Source organism: Dryobates pubescens, chromosome 26 (assembly GCF_014839835.1).
Source record: "Dryobates pubescens isolate bDryPub1 chromosome 26, bDryPub1.pri, whole genome shotgun sequence".
Classification (NCBI taxonomy): domain Eukaryota; kingdom Metazoa; phylum Chordata; class Aves; order Piciformes; family Picidae; genus Dryobates; species Dryobates pubescens.
This window is the reverse complement of record NC_071637.1, coordinates 15,356,435-15,379,239: the sequence shown is the minus strand read 5'-3', so window position 1 is coordinate 15,379,239 and position 22,805 is coordinate 15,356,435. Positions and strand designations below refer to the sequence as shown.

Below are 22,805 nucleotides of genomic sequence, written 5' to 3'. Positions count from 1 at the left end.
TGGAAAGCTCTCTCAAGTTGCTCCCACTCCAAAACCTCATTGAACTGGCATTGAGCAAACTTCCAGAGAGGCTAAAATTCTGCCATGCAAAACACAAGCCACCTGCTCCAAAAGTCACCTCTTAAATCCTGCACCATTCCCCTTTCCTGGCCGAGGCACTAACTGACCCAATCCAAGGGGGCAGAGAGAAGATTCCCATAAAACACTGTGACACTGCAAGTGTTCTCAGCCTTGTCCCCTGCCTTGTCCATGCAGGAAGGCAGACAAGTCAGTGTGCTCTCTGACAGGCTGCAGGGAGATCACCCCAGGCCTGGGGAGCAAGCATCCTGCTCACGGGCAAGCATTTTGTGCGCCAGGAAAGGAGTTCAGAAGACAAACCACCTCTGCCTGATGAAGCACAGGTGCATAATGTGGAGACAAAAAGGAATCAGAAAACCAGTTTATTAAAAAAATACCCAAACCAAACCACCCCCCACCCCCTGCTCCAACACCCACATACCTGCCAATGAGCTTATTGCTTAAGCTAGATCTCCTGTGATGCTGCTCGCTCTCCCCTTGGCCCAGAGGGCCAGAAGCACTCTTGCATCACTGTCCTCCCTTCAGCCAACATCATTTGGCTGTGTGCCATTGGTCCCAAATACCAGCATTTAATTCTCTCCTTACCATGCACCCAGAACACAGAGGTCAGCAGGCACAAAGGCTTCTTCTCACCAAGTCCATGGATTGACAGGCAGCCATCTGCTCCCACCAAGATGGGAGGTCAAACTTAGCAGGCCCATAAAGCAAGCATGGGAAGGTTTATCTACCTTCTCTTTTGAAGCCAAAGCCTAGACACCACCAAAATGATCCCTGAACCACTGAGTGTGCAGTCCAGATGTGGCCACTCTCATTCTATAGCTCATGGGCTATGCTCAAGCCTTCAGCATTCCTTAGGGAGCCTTCAGCAGGACTTTGCAGTCTCACCACAGCATCCCACTTCCACTGAACCAGGGCTTGCCTTCAGAGTTTGCCCTCTGTGAAGGGTATTTGCCTGTTTCTTGTGCAGCATCTCCAGAGCCACACTGTGTAGCAGAACAGCAGGACCCTCTCACCAGGCTCTCCTTGGGTGGTCACAGACAGAGATTCTTGGACCTTCCTTCTAGATAGCTGTCAGGCAGGCTTGGCAAGAACAGAGCAGGGGACTTTGTGCTTCGTGTTCAGTCACTGCTGTTGTGGGGTTTCAACATCCTCTTCTTCCTCTGCCTCACATTTGGGGTGGTGCAGCAGCAGCAGCTCCAGGCCAGGCTCAGAGCTGAGCTCTTTGTGTAGCTTCAGTGCTTCTTCACCTGCATGCAGACAGCCTGTTTAGCCACGGACTCACTGGAGCAGCCAAAGCTGGCACCAGCAAGGAGCCAGAACTAGACACAGCTCCCTGTGAAGGACACCTTCAAACAGGGATTGAAACCAGAATCACCTTGGGGACTCATGGCTTTGAGAAGAAGGTGAAGGGAGATTCCTGACAGACAGACAGCAAAGCCCAGCCAGTTGAGAGGGCTGAGGCGGTCTCCCAGCAAGTGTGTGGCCAGAAATAGAATGCAGATTTCCTGTGGAAACAAAACACATGACAGGTGGGAGGGCAGGACCTCAGGAGATATGCATGAGATGTTTTACAGCTCAAGCCCAGAGCAAGATGCCAGGCTGCTAATTTCCATCAGCAAATTCCTCCAAGCACAGAGAATTCCAAAACCAGCTTCCAGAAACAACACAACCTGTTAAACTGAGATGTGGGATTCTACATCCTCTGACTGAGCTAGATGGGAATCCTGTGACTCCTGAGCAGACAAGTTTCACAGGTCACCATTTAGCTCAAAGAGTACACATGCTGGGTTTGTTAAAGGAGGAGAAAATGTGTTGAACTTGGTTCAAGAGAGAGCTCAAACCACTTTTTTTGTTCACATCTAGCTCTGATGCAAGAGCACACCCTTCTTACCCCTGCTCTCTCCTGCACCATCCATGGCTCGTGAGGCCCACGTGTCTTGGCCTATCCCAAATCCCACCAAACCTGGCACCATGATGGTATCCTTTTATAGAACAGTCCCTGGTCTCTGCCCCATGCTGTCAGGGACCAAGGGACTTCACTGCAGAGACTGCAAGGCAAAGCATCAAGCTCCTGTGCAAGGAGAACAGCAATAACTGGCTCTAAGCAAGCTCCCACCACACAAAGCCCATTTCAGAGAAGACTCAGTACTTGCCTTCTAGTGTTAGGCCAGGAAGCATGCCTTACCTTAAACACGCCAGCAATGGAAAAGGTGAGGCTAGATGTTCTGGAAACCAAGAGGAACTCAGAAAAGCTTAGACCAAAGGCAAGAATTCCACCCAAGAACAGCTTCCCTACCAGAGAGAGCAGCATTCCTGCTTCATGGAAATGGAAGAGCTTCTCTGATATGGACAAAGGCAGGCCTAGGAACAAGACAATGAGTAGCAGAGTACCTTTCCCAACTCCCAGAACTCCTCACAAGATGGGAGTGGGCTGCTCACATTCCAATAGCAGGAGGATGTGGAGCCAGTTCTTCACTGCCCATACCTCCACAAGCCTGGCAAGCTACTATTCCTATGCACTCTTTAGTAAGGCACATCTGGGTCCTTGGAATTCCAGGTCTCTAAACTCTGTAAAGCTCATAGCTGTTCACTTATCTAAATGAATCATCCCAAACAACAAACTGCTCAGCAATCTCCCCAACCACTCCATCGAGCTATCCCTACTGTCTCTGATCAACTCACGCACCCTCAAACACCACAAAGAGTGGGAAGAGCCCCAGGACCATGAGCGGCTGCAGGTGGAACATGGTATCAATGGGGTTCTGGAGCCCTGAAAAGAGGAGAATCAGTAACAGACCAGGCAGTAACAAGCCAGGGAATAACACAGCTTCCAGAGCCTTTTAAGAGTCCCATTCCTAGCCACACACCTTTTTTGTATTGCCTACAGCCCTGCCAAGCCACCTTCACTCCCCATCAACAGGTAACTCTTGCCCCAGGTTTCAGACACTATCCCTCACACAAGGTGTTTTGTTTCTGTAGCAAGGGCTACCAGCTCTTTACTCCCCTCCCTGTTACCACTACCACTTCCTAACAGCCTACATACCCAGCTCAGCCTTCTGCATGAGTAACTGCGTGAGAGTCCAGCGAATGCCCCCAAGGAATGAGGCACACAGCACCAGCACAAAGCCCTGAGTGCTGAACTGTGTGGACTTGTAGGTGAACATGAAGAGCCCTGCAGCGATGAGCAGAACCACCAGCAGCAATGTCAGCCTCTGGGTGAGAACAAGCACAAAGTCACTGCAGACTCCTGGAGCTGAACAGAGACAACTGCTTCCTTTCTTTAGATTCATCTACATCATTCCATTCTTCCCCTGCTCATGAACATTTCTTGTGCAATGCACTGCCTGCTTCCCTGGGCCTGACCTCCTCCCTCCCTTAAGCATTGTGTGGGACCCTTACCGCTTCCTCCAGCTTGAAGAGCAGTGAAAAAAGCAGAATGAAGAGAATGGCAGAGGATTTGGTCATGGTGTAGCTGTAAGGACCAAAAGACTCTGTCAGTCTCTTCCAAGGAAGTACTTCCCAGTAAAGCACTGTTAGGACCCAGATCACCCCACGCTGCTAGCAGTAAGTCAGCACTGACCCTGCATGCCAACCCATCAAGCTGCACACTCACTCCAGAAGCTGAGCCAGACAGAACACTTTCTGAACCCCACTGGAAGGCTCTCAGGGCAGCTGGTGTTGGTACTCACAGGGAGACAGTGACATAGAGGAAGCTCCAGTTACTCAGCCCAATATCCAAGGAAGTCAACAGAGCTAAAGAATCAAAGGGAAAAAAATCTGAAGTTAACTGTATTCCACTACACAAAAACCCCCAAACCACTAAATAAGCCCCTGCTGCTTGGCCACAGAAAGAGCAGAGCCACAAGAAACCCAACAGACTTTGCTCAGAGTAACTCCTCTCAATACCACACAGCTCACATTCTGCTCTTGATGTCTCTGTCTGTTTCCCATGACCTAAGCTGGTGCTCACTGAACCAACACTGTGCAAAAGAGCAGGAATAACCCTTCCCTCCCTGTGACTGAAAGCCACCAGAGATTTGCATGAAGTCTTTTTTTAGTGTATCAGGGCATGGTGACTGGCAAGCACAAGGACCACTCTGAGAAACCTGAAGAGGCAAGTCTGGCCACAGTTCTCAGCATGCACCCTTAACCCTGGTGCAGCTCTGTTCCGTCTACCCTCCCATGGATGTAAGCGTCCTACCACAGGACACTTGAACCGATCCAGTGGCCTGCAATGCTGAAAGGCAGCATTGCTACAGGTGTGCAGAAAGCATTTTTCAAGAAACCTTGGGGAATGTTATGTGAAGTACTGCAAACCTTATCAGAGATCTTGGGACAGATGCTGTTCTCTGGGAGACACTGACAATGACCGAACCGACATCACACAGACCCGCAGAAGTGCTGAAGGTGCTCGAGCTCTGTGATCTAAGCCTCACTTCTCAGGCTCAGCTACAGCAGTTTTGTGTGATGTACAACCAACGTCTGTGTCATAAAGACCGAGTTCCAAGCAGATAAAAACCTCCTGATATAACAAACACGTGGCTACTACCAATGCAAGAGAAAAAATAACTTGCAGAGACCACTTGAGGTCCCGTGGAGGATTCTCAAAGTCTATGTTCTGAAGTGCCAGCGGCTCCTCCAGCAAGCACGCTGGATCCGTATTCTCTCTCACCAGCTTTTGTTCCGACACCGGAGCCAGCGCGACTAAAGCCAAAGCTCTGAGCGGCGCCTGCACCCTCTGCACCGGGCACGGCCGCAGCACCGAGCAGCGGCGGAGCGCTGCCTGCCGCCCGCCGGCTTCACACCTCCCCGACCCCCAAGACCGCCCCCGGGCCGGTAGCCGCAGGCGAACGCGCCTCCGGAGCAAGCCCCAGGAGCCGAGGCGGCGCGGGCAGCCTCGAGCAACGGCCACGCCAGCGGACCCCTCGCCTCCCCCGCGGCAGGCAGGGCCTCGCCCTGCCCTCTCCGTCGCCGTACCTGCGGGGGCCGCCCGGTGCAGGCAGTCAGCCCAGTTGAGCGCGGCCCGCGGCCGCCCGGAGCGGCAGTGCGCCACGGCGCGGACCAGCGCCGAGAGGCCGAAGGTGAGGAGGAGGTGCAGCAGGGTGACGAGCAGCGGGAAGGGGAAGCTCTGCGGGGCCGACAGCTGCCGTCACTGCCGCCGCCCGCCCACCGCGGCCCCGCACCTCCCCGCCGCCCCGCACCTTCATGAGCCACTTGTTGTAGAAGGTGATGCCGATGGAGAAGCCGTAGTAGGGCGGCAGCAGCACCAGCGCCGCCCGCCCCGAGGCCTCGCCGCCCGCCGCCATGCAGAGCTGGAGAGCCCCCAGAGGGACCGCGGCGGGAGACGGAAAAGAGGGGCTGGGGGCACGGCGGCGGTGATGGGGCCGAAGCGGGGAGGGGGGCTGCGGGGCCGCGCCGGGAGGCAGGGCCCCGGCCGCAAGAAACGGGAGCTGCGCTGGGCGGGGCCCGCGGCTCGGCCGCTCCGCGCTGGGCGGGGTCCGGGCGGGAAAAGGCGGAGGCGGCAGCGGCAGACAGCGGAACTTGTTATTATTGTACCGATACAGCAGCCCGCCCCGCCGCTCCCGGCACGGCGGCACAGCGCGCCGGGAGCTGCGCCCGCCGCGGGCCCCCTGCGAGTCACAGCCGAGCCAGACCCCCGCCGCCGGCCCGGGGCTGCCCGGGCGGCTCAGTCCCCCTCAGCCATAGTGGTACACGAAGTCGTAGCTGCTCGGCTCCTTGGGGATGGGCGGCGGTGCTTCGGGGATCTGGATGTTCTCCAAGTCCAGGAGTCTCAGCTTCATTTCCATGCTCAGCAAGGTGTCCAGGTCACTCTTGGTCAGCTCACTGGACATGTCCTTCCCCAAGAGAGCATTAAGCCCATCAATCCAGATACAGTACTATGGGAAAGAAAGGGTAATTCACAACTTCAGGCACATCTGTGGAACAATTAAAGATATAGTTCCAAACGAGGAAAAAAGAGGGCAAAAAACCCCAAACCCCAACGACCCCAAAACAGTGCCCACAGATTTCCAGTGGGAGTTACAGCCTAGAGGTAAGCTTGACCCATGGTTCTAAGAGGACCAAGAGAAAAAGCAAAGCTATTGTAGGCACTGGTGTCCTCCAGAATGGAGAAAAGGCAAACACTGCCTGCATGGGAGAAAAGGATGGAGCAGTCCAGCATTTGCTAAGAATGAAGCTGGTGGGAGACACCCTGCTCCAGCCTTTAAGGAGGATCAGTTGCTTATAAATTAACTTCAGAAATCCATATTCTGCTGCTTAACTGCTTTGTTTCTTACCTCGTATTTATTAGGTGCAATGAAGTTCAGGGTCTCATCAGGATCATACAATATTGAGAAGGCCAATTCTAACACTTCCTGAATGGGAAAGAATCATTTGCTGATTGGCTGAACAAAACACTACAGCACCTTCTTCCTTCTAACCCAGCAAGAGAAGCTGCAGCCTGTAGCCCAACCAGACTCTACTGACAGCACCTAGCAACCACAAATGAGCACTAGAAGGCTCAGCAGTGAGATGGACTTTGTAAACACTACACCTGCACTTTGGAAGACCATTTGCTCTGGTTGCTTGCTTTCAGACAGTAATTACAGGCAAAAAGGGAGCACTCACCTTGTTCTGTTTCAGTGCACTTTTCTCCTTCATGTGTGGACAATCCTTCCCTGTGACAATGGCTTTGATGTCTGCAACTGGAACTAACAATGAGAAAGTAAAAATCACAAACAATCCTAACCAGGAAACCCCAGAACTTTGTTTTGCTTTGCAGCTGGGCATTGCTCCTGGTTTTGTATCTCACTGCTGCAGTTGTGCAGAACACATTACACATCCCTACAGTTGGCTGTTAAGAGAGATACCAACCACTTCTGAGACTCAAAGGATTTGGGCAAGGACCAAAAGTTGATCTCATCTCAGTCTGGGCTTCAAGCATAGCTCTTTTGCTTTCCCCTCTAGGAGAATACTCCTAACAGCAGAGCACAGAACACTGCAAAGTGTGCTCACAGCAATCAGGACCTACTCTTTTCCTGTAGAGATTCAAAGGTCACTTCCCCCTGGGCATTATCTTCCAGATCTCCATAGTGTAGCACCTTGTGATTCAGAGCGAGGCGACAATACCAGAATCTTTCTGCAACACACAGCAAGCAGATGTCTTACAACCACTGCAGTAAAGTCTCTCCCCTCAACCCTTCCACTCCCCCCAGCTCCTCAGCACTGCTTCCAGTTCGTGAGGGGGTGGCTGTATTCTCAGAGGTGCACATCTGCTCCATCCCAGCCCTGGTACAGACAGCCCAGGTAACCAGCCTGCTGACAGATCAATCCACCAGCTCTCATTTGCCTCCGGTCCCTGCCATGAGAAGACGCAGCAGAGGCTGGCACCTCACCTTGCCTCCTGCGGTTTCCAATCTTGCGAAAGCTGCTCCCCTCACAGAGTCTGTTCAGGCGCTGCTGCTTGATCAGCTCCAAGATCTCAGGCTGGATTTTCTCCCTCAGCTCCCTAGCCATCAAACATCAAAGAGTAAGCTGAAAACAGAGGCAAGAGCAAGCACAGCAGACAACTGTTTTTGCCAGGCACTTACACGATAGGTGGGGACTGGAAGTCATCTTGGCTCATCCTCTCAGACTGGCGCAGTCGCAGGATCTCAGAGTAGCTCAAGCTGCGCAGTTTGCTCTTGAACTGGTCCAGGGAATTTGGTTTGGAGGGAAGAGCCCGGGTGATCTGCTCCCTCACAACCTGCATGACCTAAGGAGGTCAGGGCAGGGAGGAAAGCAAGTCACCTTCAGGCTGCTTAATGGCAGCAGAGATTTGACACAGAGTAACTGCGGCCAGGACTGTCAACATGCTAGTGGCTTTGGAGATCCAGAACAAAGAATGACCTCAACTCACACCAAAGAGGAGTTGAATCATCCTCCCTTCCAGCCCACGTCAATGCCCTGTCACACCTTCTGTGCCCTACTCTTTCACTTCAAGTACAGCTGAGTGAACACCTGCTGTTCTGCAAAGGATTCTACAATACCTCTTCTCCACTCTGACCTTATTAAAATCTTCTGCTGTTGCCCTCATTTCTTTCCAGGTCTTGTTCAGCAACTGGATGCAGATGGCAAATAGCTCCTCAAATGCACGGTCATGGGTGAAGAACATGGGGTGATAGTCATTCCTGCCTTCATTGGCTTCAGGAAGAAACAGAAACCACAACCATATGAGCATGCTGCAGAAGAGCCAAGAGTGACTGAAATCCACTACAGTGGCAAGCACATGGTGATATATAGCAGCACTTAGTCAAAGAGATGAGGACAATTCGGTGTTTTGTCTACCCAGACAGTCTATAGACTACCCCATGTTCAGTGTGCAAGCCTCTGTGACTCATGTACCCTTTCCTTACTAGTCCCCACAAATGATTGCTTGCAGTTGTTCCCCACTTCCCTCTGGTAGAATTTGTTGGTGGTTAATGGGCCCAGAACGCTGTTTTGAGAATGTCATGGCTACTAAACTTCTCAGGTTTAGTGGCTTCTAGAGTGTTGAGGCTTTTTAATACAGCACCCTGCTTCAGGGAGTTGAAGCCTTCTGCTTGTGTCAGTTTTCAGGAGAGCCAGCTGCACACAGCCAAGTTTTATTTACTTTAGTTCGGCACCGGCACTACCACTGCGACACCGACACTGCAACTCCAAGCTCCCTCTGTCCTTGGAACTGGATGATCCATGAGGTCCCTTCCAACCCTAGCAATTCTATGATTCTATTTGCAAAATGCCTGGCAGCTGCTTTCAGAAGCATCAGCCCAGCCCCTTGGGAAGCTCGGGGCACTGCTGGTACTTACGGAGCTCCCCAACTTGCAGGATCTCACAGAGCATCCTGGTGAGCTCGATGGCGCTGCGCCCGAAGGGGCACTCGTGCTTATCCTCTCGACTGCTGTTCTCTAGGACAATCTACAAGAAGAGGGTGCAACACACACTAAGAAGAGCTGCTGTGGTGCTGGTACCTGCATAAACCAGCAGCTCGCTTCACCTACTCTGATATAGGTGTCCTGATGAAATTTGGCCAGGTAGAGCATGTTGTCCAGTGCCAGCATCCCTGGAGGGGTCTGAGTAAAATCCATGGCTGGATTGATGTGATTCTGTGAAAGGTGTGTAGAAAGAACAAACCAACCAACTTAAAGACATTGTGTGAGAACCTTTTCTGAATGAATTTTTACAACCACCTGTCCACCAAAAGCACTCCCTCCCAGCCACCCAAAAGGTAACTTTGGACACCTGCTGACAATGCTACCAGAACTTTCTGAGAGTGGCTGCTTCCAAGGTCTTCACAGAATAGGTGCCCACAGTAGGTAAAGATCTCCAGAGACTGTGCCTAACGCTCCCTGGCATTTAACTAAATCAGCAAGCTCAGAATGATCTCTGGAGTCTGAGTGTAGCTGAATTTCTAAACCTCAGGTGGAGAAGCATGGTGAAGCAAACAGCTCCTCCTGTTCCTTCTCTTCCCCCCCCCCCACTCAGAGGGAGATTGCTTAGGCTGGCTTTACATGCTCTAGGCTCAGCACCCTCCCCAGATGCCTACAGTGAATCCCAGCATCTTGTAGTCCTTGGTGTACATGGCTTTGCGTTTCTCTGTTCCACTGCCAGGGACGGTGTTGGTGTCAGACTCTGCATCAAATGCAATTCTTCTCAACTCAAATATGATGTCTCTCTGTGCCTGAAGGACAGAAGGCAGGGAAATGGTGATGTGATCAATCACAAGGGCACTATTTTCACCTAATGCACAGTCCCACCTCTCTCCAGAGCTCACACAGTGAATACAGAGATGCCAAAGGTCACTAGCACTACAAAAGAGGAGGCAATCCACTTCAAAATGCCACATTTCAGTATGCTGGGTAATGCAAAATCTGTTTGTAGTGTCCTTCAAGTGCCCCAGGTTTAGTTCAAGGCAATTTCTAGGCATTCACATGCTGCTGAGGCATTTCTCACTCAAGACCTCAACGCATCCAAGAACGGAGCAACAGACACCTTAAGAACACCCAGCTTCCTGTATGCTGCAAGGAGATGCACAAAATGATGTGCTTTCCACAGAGGTGGAGTAATCACTTGGAGAGCTGGCATCACACAGATCACAACAGGAATGCAATGCATGGCTTCCAGAGCACTTCCATCTCCCACAGCATACACCAGGATAGCCAGGAGAACGCCCTGATCTCAGGGACTATCATGTGAGGGGTGCTTCTGAAACTTCATGCTCCACCTACTGCAAATTCTAGGGAGCTAAGGAATAAGGCCCCTTTGTACATCCTATTCTATCAGATCTTACTCAGCTCTAGCAGTGACCTGATCATTGGGATCCATCTTGGTCATCATTCTCTCTTCCAGGAGGTTAAAGGTGAGGACCTGCAGCACGTAGAGCTGATGAGCCATTTCGGTTTTAATGGGGCGGTTTCCTCTGATCACATGCTGCAAAATAAAGGGTAGGGTAGAGGTGAGGAGGATTGGGATGTGTACAAAAACTTGAGCTATCAGCTGCAGGCATGTGCCAGGCTGCATGCACATCTCTGTATGTGCCTCTTCAGCTGTTTAACCCCCCTCCCCCTATTATCAGAGACACCAAGATCATGCTGTGGAACAGCAGAAGGAAGCATTCTGGCAACTCTCTTTAGAGCAAGTGGCTCCAATTTCACCTCTGAAAGAGTCACTTTTCTGGAAGTGCCCTGAAGGCAGCAGAATTTACACTCTGTGCAAGTGAAACTTCTGAGAGGACATTAGAGAGCTGCTGACATACTTACATTCAGGATTATAGACCTCAGGTGCTTCTGGGCAAATGCATTAGCCATCTCCTGTTGTGGAATTTAGAGAGGAGACAACATGAGTCCAAAAATATAAACAGAAAGCCCACACTGTGCAGAAAGGAGAGAAATAAGGCAGCCTGTGAGCTGCAGACAGCACTGGCACACAGTGAAGTGCTAGTACTCCAGACTGTCAGTTTAGCATGGCACCTCACCAGAGAGCAAGTATCAAGTTGGGATGCAAATGTCACCCTTACCATGGCACAGCTCATGGGTGGCTCCCCTACCAATCACCACTGATGGGGAGAAAGGCACTGCTGCAGCTGAACAACCAACCTGAGCTTAACACTGCACATCCAATGACAGTTCAGTGTCAGGAGGGCTGGCAGCAGGGACCATACTGGGGGTTGCTGAGAAAAATCTGTCACCTCCAAGAGGTTCCTTCAATCACCATTTCACAGCTTTCTCTGCCTAGGTACACCCCCAAGAGAACAAGGGCTATTGGAGGTAGTTTTCAGGTCTCTTCCCTCTCACAAACCCTCCCTCTGAAATTTAAGTTCCCTTTGTCTCCATTCCTAAAGAGGTTTGTCAAGTCATCTCAAGGACAATTTGCAGAAGCCCTTCAGTGTAAAAGGGGAAGTAATTTTCACACTTTAAGGGAAGCTTCCAGGTTCCCCCTTTGCTGCATGGCTTCCTTCCCCAGATGAGGAGGCTTCTCCAACCATCAAGTCATGATGACAGTCACAGCAGATGCAAGTGTCTGTTGCAAGCCTTCAGCTCTGGGACACATGCATCTGCAAGAATCTAACTTGTGCTCTCCTAGAAAACTGTGGAGGATCACTCTTTTAAAGTGCTAGAGATCTCATCACACAGAGAGTGGCACAAGGGCCAGTGTCACAGTGGGATGTTATCAGAAGATTGCTGTTACAAGCAAAGTCTTTAGGTATGAAAAAAAAATCTGTTTGGCAACACATCATCTGGAAGGAGTCCAGAAGAAGTGACAGCCTGAGATCTCTTCACATTCCTGTGCAGTGCAGACTGAGAGCTGGAAGCAGATGTGCAGAGTCTTAGACAATTGCACTCAGCCAGCTGTACCTTCTGAGCAATCCAAGATTGTTCCAACTGCTCCCATCAACCCTGCTCTTGGTAAAATGTGTCTATTAACCTCATTCCAAGTCCCTGTTACCACTTTCGCTCCAGACAGAAACCTCCTAAAACAAGAAAGTGATACACTGGCTGCCAGTCAAGCTGCACCAGCTGCAGGCTCAGCAGCACTTATGTTACAATCAAGTCAGTGCTTGAATGGGAGACACCTAACGAGCATCCAGATGAAGTAGGAAGTGGTTTCAGAGATAACACACTGCCCTCAGAGACATTAATTGTGACTATGATTTGTGAGATGTGGTGCTGAGAATAGAACAAGGCCTGCTGTTAGGGTCTGCCTGTGCATGCAACACAAGGAACCCTTACTCTGAAGGAATTAGTTTGTACATGGGATGAAGCAACAGGGGACTGAAGCAGATAAACAGTGAGAAGGACAAAGACAATGGAACGCTTCCAAAGAGCATAGTAAGAAGCATGAGCACACACAGAGCTTAACCACTGCTAGGGCATCTGTGCTGTAGTCAAAGTCCAGCAATGCCCATCTTGCTGCTTGATGGGGCCACAGAATGGAAGAAGAAACATCTTGAACCCATCTAGTCCAGCTTCCCTGCTGCAAGCACCAGACAGAGCAGGTAGCACAGCAATGTGTCCACTCAGGGTTTCAGCATCTCTTTGGGCAGCTTGTTTGTCTCCTACCATGTTTGTGTTAATTTACTTTGTGTGTGTGTGTGTGTGTTCAGGGGCAATTTCCTGGGTTTTAAGCTGTGCCCATTGCCTCTTGTCCTGCCAGCAGTCACTGTTAGAAGACTTGGTCTCCCTCTCCCTTTATCCCTTGCATCAGATATTTATACACATTGATAAGACTTCCCTGAGCCTTCTCTTCTTGAGGCTGAGCAAGCTCAAAGCTCTCAGATCTATTCACATTGAAGGTATTCCAGTCCCTTGATCATCTTCATGGCCTTTTGTGGTCATGTGCAGTGTGTTCAACAAGAAAAGAAGTGAAAGATCCTTTGGCATTTTGTTTGCTAGGAAGCTTAGCATCTTGGCCAAATTGCCACCAGGAGTATGTTCTTCCTTATTTCTTTATTTACTTCCTTATTTAATTATTTCCTTAGGAATAATTGTTCATTTTAGACTTTTTGGTAACATTTATTGAGACCAGAGTTCCACCTCTGAAGGCTCTGCAGCTTTGGCAGAAGTGGAGCATTCTCTGTGCCAGCCAGAAAGATCTAAAAGCTGTACAGGAGGTTCCGAATCAACAGGAGTGGTGAATCCCCTGGAGACAGCTTGGGGCTAAACCCATTCATGTAGCACAATTCACACAAGGGAGAGGTCATAAATTTGGCAGAATGCAAGCTCTAGCTCTCAATCAGCACTAAGGTTTGTGACTGCTCTTTACTAACAGCTCTGCCTTTAGAAGGATGGAGCTGGATACGAAGCTGTCAGTGCAAGGGAGATTTGTGCTATCAGCTCAGGCTCTTTAAGACTCAGACTGCTAAGGAACTGGTTCCAGTTTTAAAACTGGTTTCCCTGGTCAGTCTTGTAGTATCAGCTTCCTTTTATGACCATCTTTACTATCTTGAGTGCACAGAAGTCATTCAAGGTTTCTCCTGCTACTGATTCTTCTCCCTTTCAGTCAGAGCACACCCCCAGGAGTCCTCCCGCCCCTCTCCCTAGGCTCCTCCACTACCTGCAGCCTGTGTGCAGCATCTGAGACACCAAGAGGCAGCTGGAGAAAAGCTAACATGGCTACAGTTCTGCATGACCAGCCCCCAGGCTCGAGTTACTTACAGTGATGGGCAGGTCTAGCGGGTTAAGCAGCTTGTCCTGCTGGCAGAAAGCAAAAAAGGCACAAAGAGAAGCAGACAGGATTTAGCTCAGAGTTCAGAGAAACAGCACAAATGGGGCACTGGAGAAGGCCTTAACACAGCAAAGCTACACAGTACAGACATAGGCACATCTGGGTAGACTTGAGATCCTGAGGGCTTCCTCCAAGCAGGACAGGGAGGGTTACTTCTCACACTTGCCAGCAGGAATATCCCCCTGTGACTCAAGGAAGGTCTCTTTTTGGGGAGAGGTGGGGGGGGGGTTGTTCAGTACAATGCCAAGGACTCTACTCAGCCTACCCCTCCCACACAGAAGGAACTGTCTTCAAAACAGTTTCCATGCTGTGTAGAGGATTACTTTCTATCTCTTAAGGTCTTTCAGATTCCTCTTTGAGCATTTCCTGAGCACAGAAGTGCTGCTCCAGAACACAGTACCAATGGGCTGGTGCTTTCCCTCCTGCCACACTGAAACAGCTACCTAAGCTCTTGGCAAAGTCCAAGGTCTGCCTTGCCCAGACAATATGGTTTGAGGCACAAAGTAAACAGCCAGCCAGTAACCATTATTCAGGTTTAAAGTCAAAAGGCAAGAACAAACCTGTCTCTTGTCCTCAGGTGCCTTCAAGAAGAGGGCATTGATGAGGGCAATGGCATATGTCTGAATCTCCTGGTTTGAGCTGCAGAAACAAAAAGGGGAGGATAAGAGAACAGGCAGCCCAGAACATTACAGCTTGCTCCTTGGCCTGCACCATGGGGACATTTACTACAGTATCTTGCACATGAATGGACAAGCAGGACTCAGGCATTCTGCTTTCATGCCACCCAACTCCTTCCTCACGAGGCCTGCACAAAGCTGACAGAAATTGCTGACTGACAGCTGCATTATTCAGAAGATAACGCAGAATGCAGCCCAGCAGAGCTCAGACTTCAGCACCACAACATACACCCTCCCACCCACAACATGCTTAATTGCTTCCAGAACTTTTGCTTCTCCAGGATCTTATCTTTTTAAACTCTCAAGTTCAAGCAAGATGACATATCAGTAATACTTAAAAAATAGCATCTTGAAGTGTTTGAAATGGTAACAACCAGCCAACCAAGAAAGGGCCTTTTCAAATTGACTGATGTCCCTGAAACTGATTTCACTCAGGTTCCTGTTGGGTGGACACTCACACTTGCAGATGAGAGATGAGCTGCCCCACGGTGATCTCTTCTGCTATCTTCTGATACAGTGTCTGACTGTTTAGCACCATGCTCTCTAGGATGGCTAAGGATCTCTGGAGGATGGAGACATCTACCATGGGCTGGCTCACATACCCTGCAATCTAAACAAGATGAAGCAGCAGGTTAAGAGATGCCCATCCAAGGAGCTTTGTGGTGAGTGAGCCAGGCTAAGGGAGGCAGGGCTTGGAAAGCTGAGCACGCACTGCTCTCATTGAGGACTCCTCCTCTCAGACTCATCTGGCTCCTCCTGGAAGCTGCATTGAAGCATGAAAGGAAAGAGCATCCCCTCCCCTCCCTTACCCAAACTCACCTGTTTGATGAAGGTTATTGAGACCATGTCCCAAGAGACAATACCATGGTCCATGAGCTCCAGGAAGGCAGTCAGGGTGAAAGCCAACATTTCACTGTAACTGAGGAAAGGAAGAATGCAGTTACAAAGGACCAAGCAGAAAGCCTGCCCAAGCTGCATAAGATCAAAAAGTCACCCCTTCCTTCTAATAAGCTTGGAACTGGGGGGGGTGGGTAATAAAGTATTTGCATTTAGGAAGCTAATACTGGTTTATAGAACTGTATTTATTTTTTTCCTGATGACAAGGAAAGGGAAAATCAGGAAGAATAAGTCCCTAGCCTTGCCACCAGGGAGTCCCAACCACCTGGATCAGTGCCTGGTTATTCAAAAGGACAACAGGAAAAGGAAGGATGCAGCATTTATTCCTGAGTAGTGCAAAGGACCTCTACTCAAACTCAACACTTCAAGGGTAAGGCTTCAAACTGATGAAAAGTCACAAACCAACCTTCCCACAACAGCACAGTACTGAGAGGAGCTAAGAGCTAGGGAAAGCATGGAAAGAATGATTAGCTCTGGAGTGGCTGCCATAGTTACAGTGTCAATGGACTAAGACTGCAGCTTGGGAAGGCTTGGCTAAAGGGTTGCTGTGAGAGAGAGAGAGCTACTTGGTTACCAACAGGATGGAGAAGACAGGAATTTACAAGCTCCTGCAACAAAATATGTAGAGGGTGACCTGTTTCAGGAAGCCTTTTTATCCTACAGGACAGGTAACTCTGGAACTTTATTTCCACACAGTGTGGTGGATGTCAAAGGGATAAACTGATCAAAAATTTAAGAAGGAAAGAAAAATAATCTATGGAAGAACCACCCAGAGTTTCTTAAACCAAAGAGATACAATTTCTGCTCAGGAAGCCCAAAAGCTGAAGGCTGTTGGGAGACTGAGGACTGATACTTTCCCCCCTGTGCATTCTTTGGCCTTCACTGCAGCTCTTCTTAAAGGGGCTTCTGCCCCTTTACTCTGCTCTGCTGGGACCCCACCTTCAAGGGGGGGCAAATTTGGCTCCTTATCCAAGGTCCTGTTCCAGAGCCCTGCAGCACAGGGAACTCACTGGGACAGAAGCTTGGTCCCGCTCTCCACGAGCCGTGTCAGCACTGTAATCCCCTCCATGTTGATGAACTCAGTGGCAAAGGTCACATCTGCTGAGAGCTTAGCCAGATCCTTCATGGCATCCAGTCGGGCTTCCATGCTGTGAGACTGGATCCTCTCCATCAGCTGGCGAGCTGCCCTGGACTGGGAGGAAAGAGAGGTGGTGCCAGCTGCAGGCTAGGCACCTGCAGGCTGAGCTCTGCCATCCTGCCTGAAGTCCATGGATGGGCAGAGAGAGCACAACAAGGGTAGAGAGACACCAGCAATGACAGGGTAAGTAGCAGCAGCCAGCAGGTCTAAGAGACCGAGAAGAAAGGCTGTACTCAGTTACAGCCAGGCAGGAGGCAAGTAAGCCCCTGTTTTGTGTGCTGGAGTAAAGGGTTGGTTTTCTCCTTGGTGAGGCAAGTGGAGCTGGATATGGAAGTGATGAGTGAGACCATTAAAGAAATACAACCTTCAGCTCCCCTCTTATATATCCCAAGAGAAGCATAAGCTCACTTCTGTACCCACATGGCATTCTGCAAGACTTGTCAGAGACAGATCAGTGACATCCTCTCAAGCACCTCTTGCCCAAATAACTTCTTCCTGTTTTCCCTCAGTCTCAGCTCTGTGCCATGATATTTGCACAAGAGGTTTAAGCATTTCAGTAAAAGGGAAGCTGCAGCACATCTGCAAAAGGCAACTGCTGAGGCCACAAGAGTTCACTGGGAACAACCCAACCCACTCTGCAGCTGATGTGCCTGGTGTTAGTTTCTGCATTAGGTCACCAACACTGTTGCTTTCTGACACTAACTGCACCCAGACTGAGACTGCATCTCTCAGGTACTTTGCAACAAGCTCATCCAGGGGATGCAGTGGAAATGTAGACAGGACCTATTTACAGAATGCCCTACAGATGGGCAGCTGAACACCACAACCAGGAAGGAAAACAAGAGGGTGTGCCTCTCTCTGCAGAATGGCCTCCAACTTGCAGAGAAGAAAAAGCAGCTGAGAGGCAAGAAGAGCCTGCCATGTGAGCACAGCTACTGAGACAGGCAGGTGAGGAGGCACTTACTGGGGAAACTGCCAGCTGTAGGATAGTTCCATTCTTGATGTCACAGCGAGTCTGAAAGAAAAGAGAAACCTTAAACTGCAGAGAAGTGGGGAGGAAAGAGCATAACTGGATCTGCAGTTCACATTTGCATGCATGAGTGGAAGGGCTCCCACACCACCCCACCCTACTGGCAGCACTGAGCTGGAGGGGTGCAGCCCTTGCACCTTTGCAGGCCAAGGGAGAAGTGCAAGGCCCCAAAGGTGAGTAACACCATGCAAGGCAGAGCATTTGTGTGAGCAGAGATGCTGCCTCTGGAGCACCAGTGAGGGCACTGTTGTATGGCACTAGCCCAAGGTATCCTGCACTCTTGGCCCAGGGATCAGCAGGTTGCTGCCTCACACTGACCTGCTCTGTGATGTACAGCTGGGGCCCATCGGCGTAGCGCAGGGTGTAGTACTCGGGGTTTGGCAGTGACCACCTGGCAGGGGGAGAAGGACACATGAGCTGCTTCCTCCTCTTTCTTCTGAATCTCAATCAGGAACAAGAGCTTGATCCCAGGAAGGCAGAAAAGAACTTTCAAGCAAAGCTTTAGCATGAGGAATTAAGTCTCCTTTGGAGGAGAGAAATGCCCTTCCTCGAGGGGAAGGGACTTCGGCCTGCTTCAAGTCAGGCTCTGTGGAACACAGAAAGAGGGACAGCAAGCTGGGCCAGCACTCAGAGGCTGACCTGTGGGCACACACAGAGAACTGGAGTAAAGATGCAAAGCCTCTGTTTCTCAGGAAATCCTTTTCTTCCAGATGTAAACCCTGATGCATTCCATGGCCCAAACTGGCAGCAAGCAGCCTGGGTTGTGCTAGCAGCACGCAGTGGAGGCTTTCCACAGTGCCCCAGCAAGATCCATCAGCCAGCCAGACATTCACCAGCAGGGTTCCCAGAGAATTACTCACCCATCACAGACCTCCTTGATGACAGAAGCAAGAGGCCTTTTCTAGAACAGAAAGAGAGAGTCCTCAGTAGCCTCTCAATCAGAAAGGAACAGCCAGTTTCTGTGCTTCCCACATCCCAGTTAGCAAGGCTGTGGTGCATTTCCTCTTGCATCTGTTTAGCAGGTCTCACCTGATCTATTTCCAGCAGCTGGGCATTGGCACCTGGCCACTCAACAGCTACTTTCACAATGTCTGAAGGTGGTGGCATTGCTCCAGGCTCTTCCAAGTGCCTTCACAACAGCATACACCCCACTCCTGTTAAGAGAAAGCAGAGTGAGCAGCTCTCTGACAAGGACTTCAGTTGCCACACCAAGCTTCAAGACACTACCCAAGAGCAGTCTTAAGGTTTTCTGGGCCTGCCAGGGACAAAACACTCAGTGTGCCAGAGACTAAGGCCTCAGGCTAAACCAGTACACTGTAAAACTGCATGGCCCCTCTTCTTACCTAAGCAATACTTCTAAGAGCTTCTTGGGGTGCTCACCCAAGGAGTCACTTTGACCAGCAAAGCTCCATCTGCTACCCACTGTCTGCACTGCCAGGCCAGTTTGCAGGACTAAAGCAATAACTCCCCAGGCTCAGCTACTGTCTGTAGGTGAGAGGGGATCATACTGTCCAGGCAGCTTCCCTCCCACAGCCTGGTGTTTACTGATGGTACCTTGATCCACCCAGGATACCCAGCCAGGCTCCTAGGCAGAGTGGCAGCAGAGAGCTTTATCCTATTCCCCTCCTGCAACATCCTAAATCCAAAACATGAACACCCACCACAGGAGGAAAGTTAACTCAGCATTTGCTCTGGAGGGCCACCTTTCACTCCTTTATCTGCCACAGGGAATAAGCAGGGTTTGGTCCCAGGCAGGTGTCAGACATGCTGGTTTGGGCTTCATCTGGCAGTAAGAGGCTGGAAAGAAATGAACTTGTTCAGTTCCTTATTATTTCTCCCCTGGGTGGAGGGAGCAGTCCTGCTCTCTCCCACAGAGCCACAGGGAGAAAGTCGTGTGGGAGAGAGACAACCCTCCCCACCAGCAGTTCAAGAACTAAGGCCTCAAGCTGCCACAAATGAGACCTGACCAGCCACAGTCAGTTCTGTCCTTGGGGACTGCTCCTGAGACTCAGTTGCAGCACCTGAACAAAATGCCAAGCATCTGCTGAACCATTTCCCAGAGCCTACAGAAGCTCCCATTCCTCCTCTCAGAGAAGCCCCTTTCCCACAACAGAGATGAGACAGTGCTGAGCAAGGATATTGTCTCATGGTTAAAAGAGTTTCCCAGCTTCCTTCATCAACTGGAAAAGATGCTACAGCAGCCTGAGACTTGCAGGCAAACCAGCAGCCTTTGGCATTCTCCTGATGCAAGGAAGGAAAGAAAAGAGAGAACTTTCCATGGATCAGCAAAGACAAAGCAGCTGCAGAGATGGCTGGTGCAGGAAGTTGGACTGCAAGAGCACCCTGGAACAGGATTCTATGACATTAGCTGAGGCTACCACAAAAGGTGTGAGTTCCTGGCCTGTAGAAGAGGCTGATCTAGAGGTCTGCTAATGATCTCAGTTAATGAGGCTCATGCCTTGCCTCTCCCCTCCCTCAGCCATGTCCGTGGGTCCTGCTGAACCAAGAGACTCTGCAGCATAGGCCAGAAGAATCTGGAGCTTACCCAACCCTTCTGCCTCACTGAGAGATGGAACCTAGCAAAAGCAGGGATGAGTTTTCCTCACTTCCTTTTCCTGAATTAGAGAGACACTAAACCAAATGAATAAATACACAAAGCAGACTTTCAAACATCTTTTGCAGCAGGGACAACTCATCAGCTACATCCTTATGTACACAATGTCAATTACAGGTGTAAGAGTGGGAGCACAGCACTGTACTCACACCCCAAAGTGCCCAACGCGCAGGACAGCCCCAGACCTCCAGCACACACAGGTTTCCACCCATTAAGGGACCCTCACAGCCCAGAAAAAGCCATTCAGCTGCACACAAACTCAGAAAGAAACTCCCTGTGGCACATTAAACTATTTCTACCCCAAACTTCTCCCACAAGTGAGCATCCAGTCACAACTGGAAAGCATGATCCTTATGCCAACAGCACTCAAGGGACAGCAAACCCTGAGGGAAAGAAGTGAGCTGCTCCTTTGCACAGCAGCACCATGGCACAGGAGGCTATCAAGGAAGGGTCTCAAACACCACAAAGCATTGGCTGAGCAGAATCCAGAGAAGGAATTAAAAACTGTGGGGGAAAGACAGGAAACTGTTCTGACAGTTTGGGTCAAAGGACCCTTCAAAGGACCTTCACAGATCAGTGCCTCAGAAGAGGCAGTTTCCCAGAAGAGGACAATGAAGACTGGACTGCAAACACAAAAGGGTACTTGAGGTCAGGCTCTTGACACAAGGTTGTCTATCAAAAGCATTCTTTGAAGAGATTTCACTGTGTCTGCAGCCATGAGAGGTGGCATGTTAAATCTGACAGTAGATGTTCTGCAGTGCACCTGACAAAGTGACTGCTCAGAAGCTCTTGGGAAGAAGCAGGCTGCAGCTCTGCATAACTGTGATCATCAGTCACTCATGGGTCTCTCACAGCAAACTCTTCTCAACAGCAGCAGGCAAGCAATTCTCACAGCTTTATACAGAGAGCAGCCAAGCTGAAATCCATCAAAGATGAAGTCACACTGCTTCTGCAGAGCAAGTTCCTCCACACAAAGCAAGGAAGGCAAAGAGAAATCAGCAGAGCCAGTAAGAACACACAGTATTAAAGAGACTTCTGAGAAGCTGTGAGCTGAAACAACTTGAATATTTGACACAGAATTTCCCCAGTCACACTCAATCTTCCTTTCATTACAGATCGAGAACAAAGTGTGCTGCACACAGAATGGTAATGAGGAGGATGAAAGAACATTCCATCAGAAAGAAAAGCTGCCTGGTAGAAATCCCCCAGTCAACAAGTGAAGAGCTGCAGCTTGTGAAACCTGTGGATGCCACAGAATTCCCTATGCAGTTCCCAGCGAGTACTGACTGGCCAAGCAGAAGGTGGAAGTGCTGCTAGCAGAGTGATTAACTGCACAAGTGTGCCCAGAAGACAGCTTCCTTAAACAAGCAGCATAGGGGAGCAGACAGCACGGTTCAAACCAAGGGCAACGTGCAGCCACCTACATTACCTCACGCAAGCACAATGAAAAAGTACTTTGCTAGAGAAGCCAAAGAACCTGGTGGCTCCAGATACCCATCCCTGAAAGCCTACCTTCCTCCAAAGGCCTTCCACGGCTGTACTCTAGCTGTAATGCTAAGCCTGTGAGGCTGGACTCTTGCCTAGCACAGTCCCGCACAGCTGGGCAGAGAGCATCTCTGAGCGAAGCCAGGAAGCGATAGCAACAGCGAGGAGGGAACTGCTCTTTATTAATCAGTCAAGTCAGCTGAACGCAATCAATCAGCAACTCCCGCAGCTTGGCCAGAAACTCAATTTAAGGCGCTCAGCATTTTTTCCTGACGAGGAGCCGTCTGCTTTGCGCCCCAGGTCCACCCGGCTCCTTGCTGGCCGGATCGCGACCCGACCCGGTCTCACGCCCGGGAGCCGGGCGGCGCGGCGGACCCCGCGCACACCGAGAGCGCAGCTCCAGCAGCCGCAGCACAAACGGGAGCTCGGTGGCGGGGACGGATCTGGCCCGGTGATCCCGTGGTAGGCGACTCTAGGCCAAAGCCTCGCGGCGGGGCGGGCCACCGGAGGGAAGGGCCGCAGTAGGCCCGCGAAGGCAGAAGCGCTTACCGGGCCTGCCAGAACTGCGGCCAGCGGCACGCAGCCCGGCTCGCCGCGGATCCCGTGGGCTACCCACCCCCGCACCCGCCGCCCTGCGCTCACCCGGCCCCGCCGCGGCCGCTCCGCGCTCCGGCCGCCCGGCAGCTCCGGCGGCCCCGCCAAGGCGCGGCTCGCCACTGGTGCCGCCGGCTGTCACTCATCCACCTCGCCGCCGATTGGCTGCGTAGGCGCGTCACGCGCGCGCAGCGCGCTGCCATGGCGACCGCTGCCTGCCCGGCCCCGCCCCGCTGCGGCTCCGCCCCGGCAGCGGAGCGCGCTTCGCCGGTTCCGGAGCCCTTCATGCGTGACCCGCCTCGGCAGCCTCAGTGAATTACGTTAAGCGACTCTCCCCTGTGCTTGCGCCCCTCGGCTCCTTCGGGGGTGCCAAGGGAGGGCTCACGTCAGTTCCCCATGCCAACAGTGCCCCGTCTCCGAGAGCGGCTGTGACCGCCCAGGGCTGCTTCTCCGCCGGCTCATGTAGAGCAGCCCTCCCTGCAGCTCTGCTGACCGGAGCGCACGGGGCTAATAGGGAACATCGGAGGGGCGGCGCGTAAGGCACCCGTCGCT

General features: G+C 51.2%; 2 protein-coding genes across 8 annotated transcripts; both read right to left on the bottom strand.

Moving 5' to 3' along the window:
* Positions 1 to 919: 919 nt before the first annotated feature.
* On the bottom strand, positions 920 to 5,354 carry SLC35C2 (solute carrier family 35 member C2). Of its 4 annotated transcripts, none has more exons than XM_054173644.1 (8): positions 5,280 to 5,354; positions 3,768 to 3,831; positions 3,478 to 3,550; positions 3,122 to 3,290; positions 2,765 to 2,848; positions 2,264 to 2,439; positions 1,454 to 1,583; positions 920 to 1,325 (listed from the first exon to the last, which is right to left on the bottom strand). In XM_054173644.1, the coding sequence occupies exons 3-8, from the start codon at positions 3,541 to 3,543 to the stop codon at positions 1,201 to 1,203; spliced, it is 750 nt and encodes a 249-aa protein (XP_054029619.1). In that variant the 5' UTR covers positions 3,544 to 3,550; positions 3,768 to 3,831; positions 5,280 to 5,354; the 3' UTR covers positions 920 to 1,200. The 4 variants fall into 4 exon arrangements, with proteins under 4 accessions (XP_054029619.1, XP_054029620.1, XP_054029618.1 ...); XM_054173645.1 differs by lacking the exon at positions 5,280 to 5,354 and adding an exon at positions 5,056 to 5,264; XM_054173642.1 differs by lacking the exon at positions 920 to 1,325 and adding an exon at positions 5,056 to 5,206 and having other exon boundaries at positions 1,474 to 2,439; positions 5,280 to 5,336.
* A 214-nt stretch (positions 5,355 to 5,568) lies between these two features.
* ELMO2 (engulfment and cell motility 2) lies at positions 5,569 to 22,404 on the bottom strand. 4 transcript variants are annotated; one of them, XM_054173541.1, is made up of 23 exons: positions 22,302 to 22,374; positions 19,222 to 19,357; positions 18,590 to 18,714; positions 18,421 to 18,461; positions 17,879 to 17,951; positions 17,495 to 17,545; positions 16,403 to 16,584; positions 15,315 to 15,414; positions 14,954 to 15,105; positions 14,379 to 14,457; positions 13,749 to 13,787; positions 10,854 to 10,904; positions 10,402 to 10,524; positions 9,641 to 9,775; positions 9,096 to 9,200; positions 8,904 to 9,012; positions 8,123 to 8,259; positions 7,668 to 7,831; positions 7,473 to 7,585; positions 7,109 to 7,216; positions 6,706 to 6,788; positions 6,375 to 6,452; positions 5,569 to 5,975 (listed from the first exon to the last, which is right to left on the bottom strand). In XM_054173541.1, the coding sequence occupies exons 3-23, from the start codon at positions 18,665 to 18,667 to the stop codon at positions 5,775 to 5,777; spliced, it is 2,202 nt and encodes a 733-aa protein (XP_054029516.1). In that variant the 5' UTR covers positions 18,668 to 18,714; positions 19,222 to 19,357; positions 22,302 to 22,374; the 3' UTR covers positions 5,569 to 5,774. The 4 variants fall into 4 exon arrangements, with proteins under 4 accessions (XP_054029516.1, XP_054029518.1, XP_054029517.1 ...); XM_054173543.1 differs by having other exon boundaries at positions 13,749 to 13,784; XM_054173542.1 differs by lacking the exon at positions 19,222 to 19,357 and having other exon boundaries at positions 22,302 to 22,404.
* Between the last annotated feature and the right edge of the window lie 401 nt (positions 22,405 to 22,805).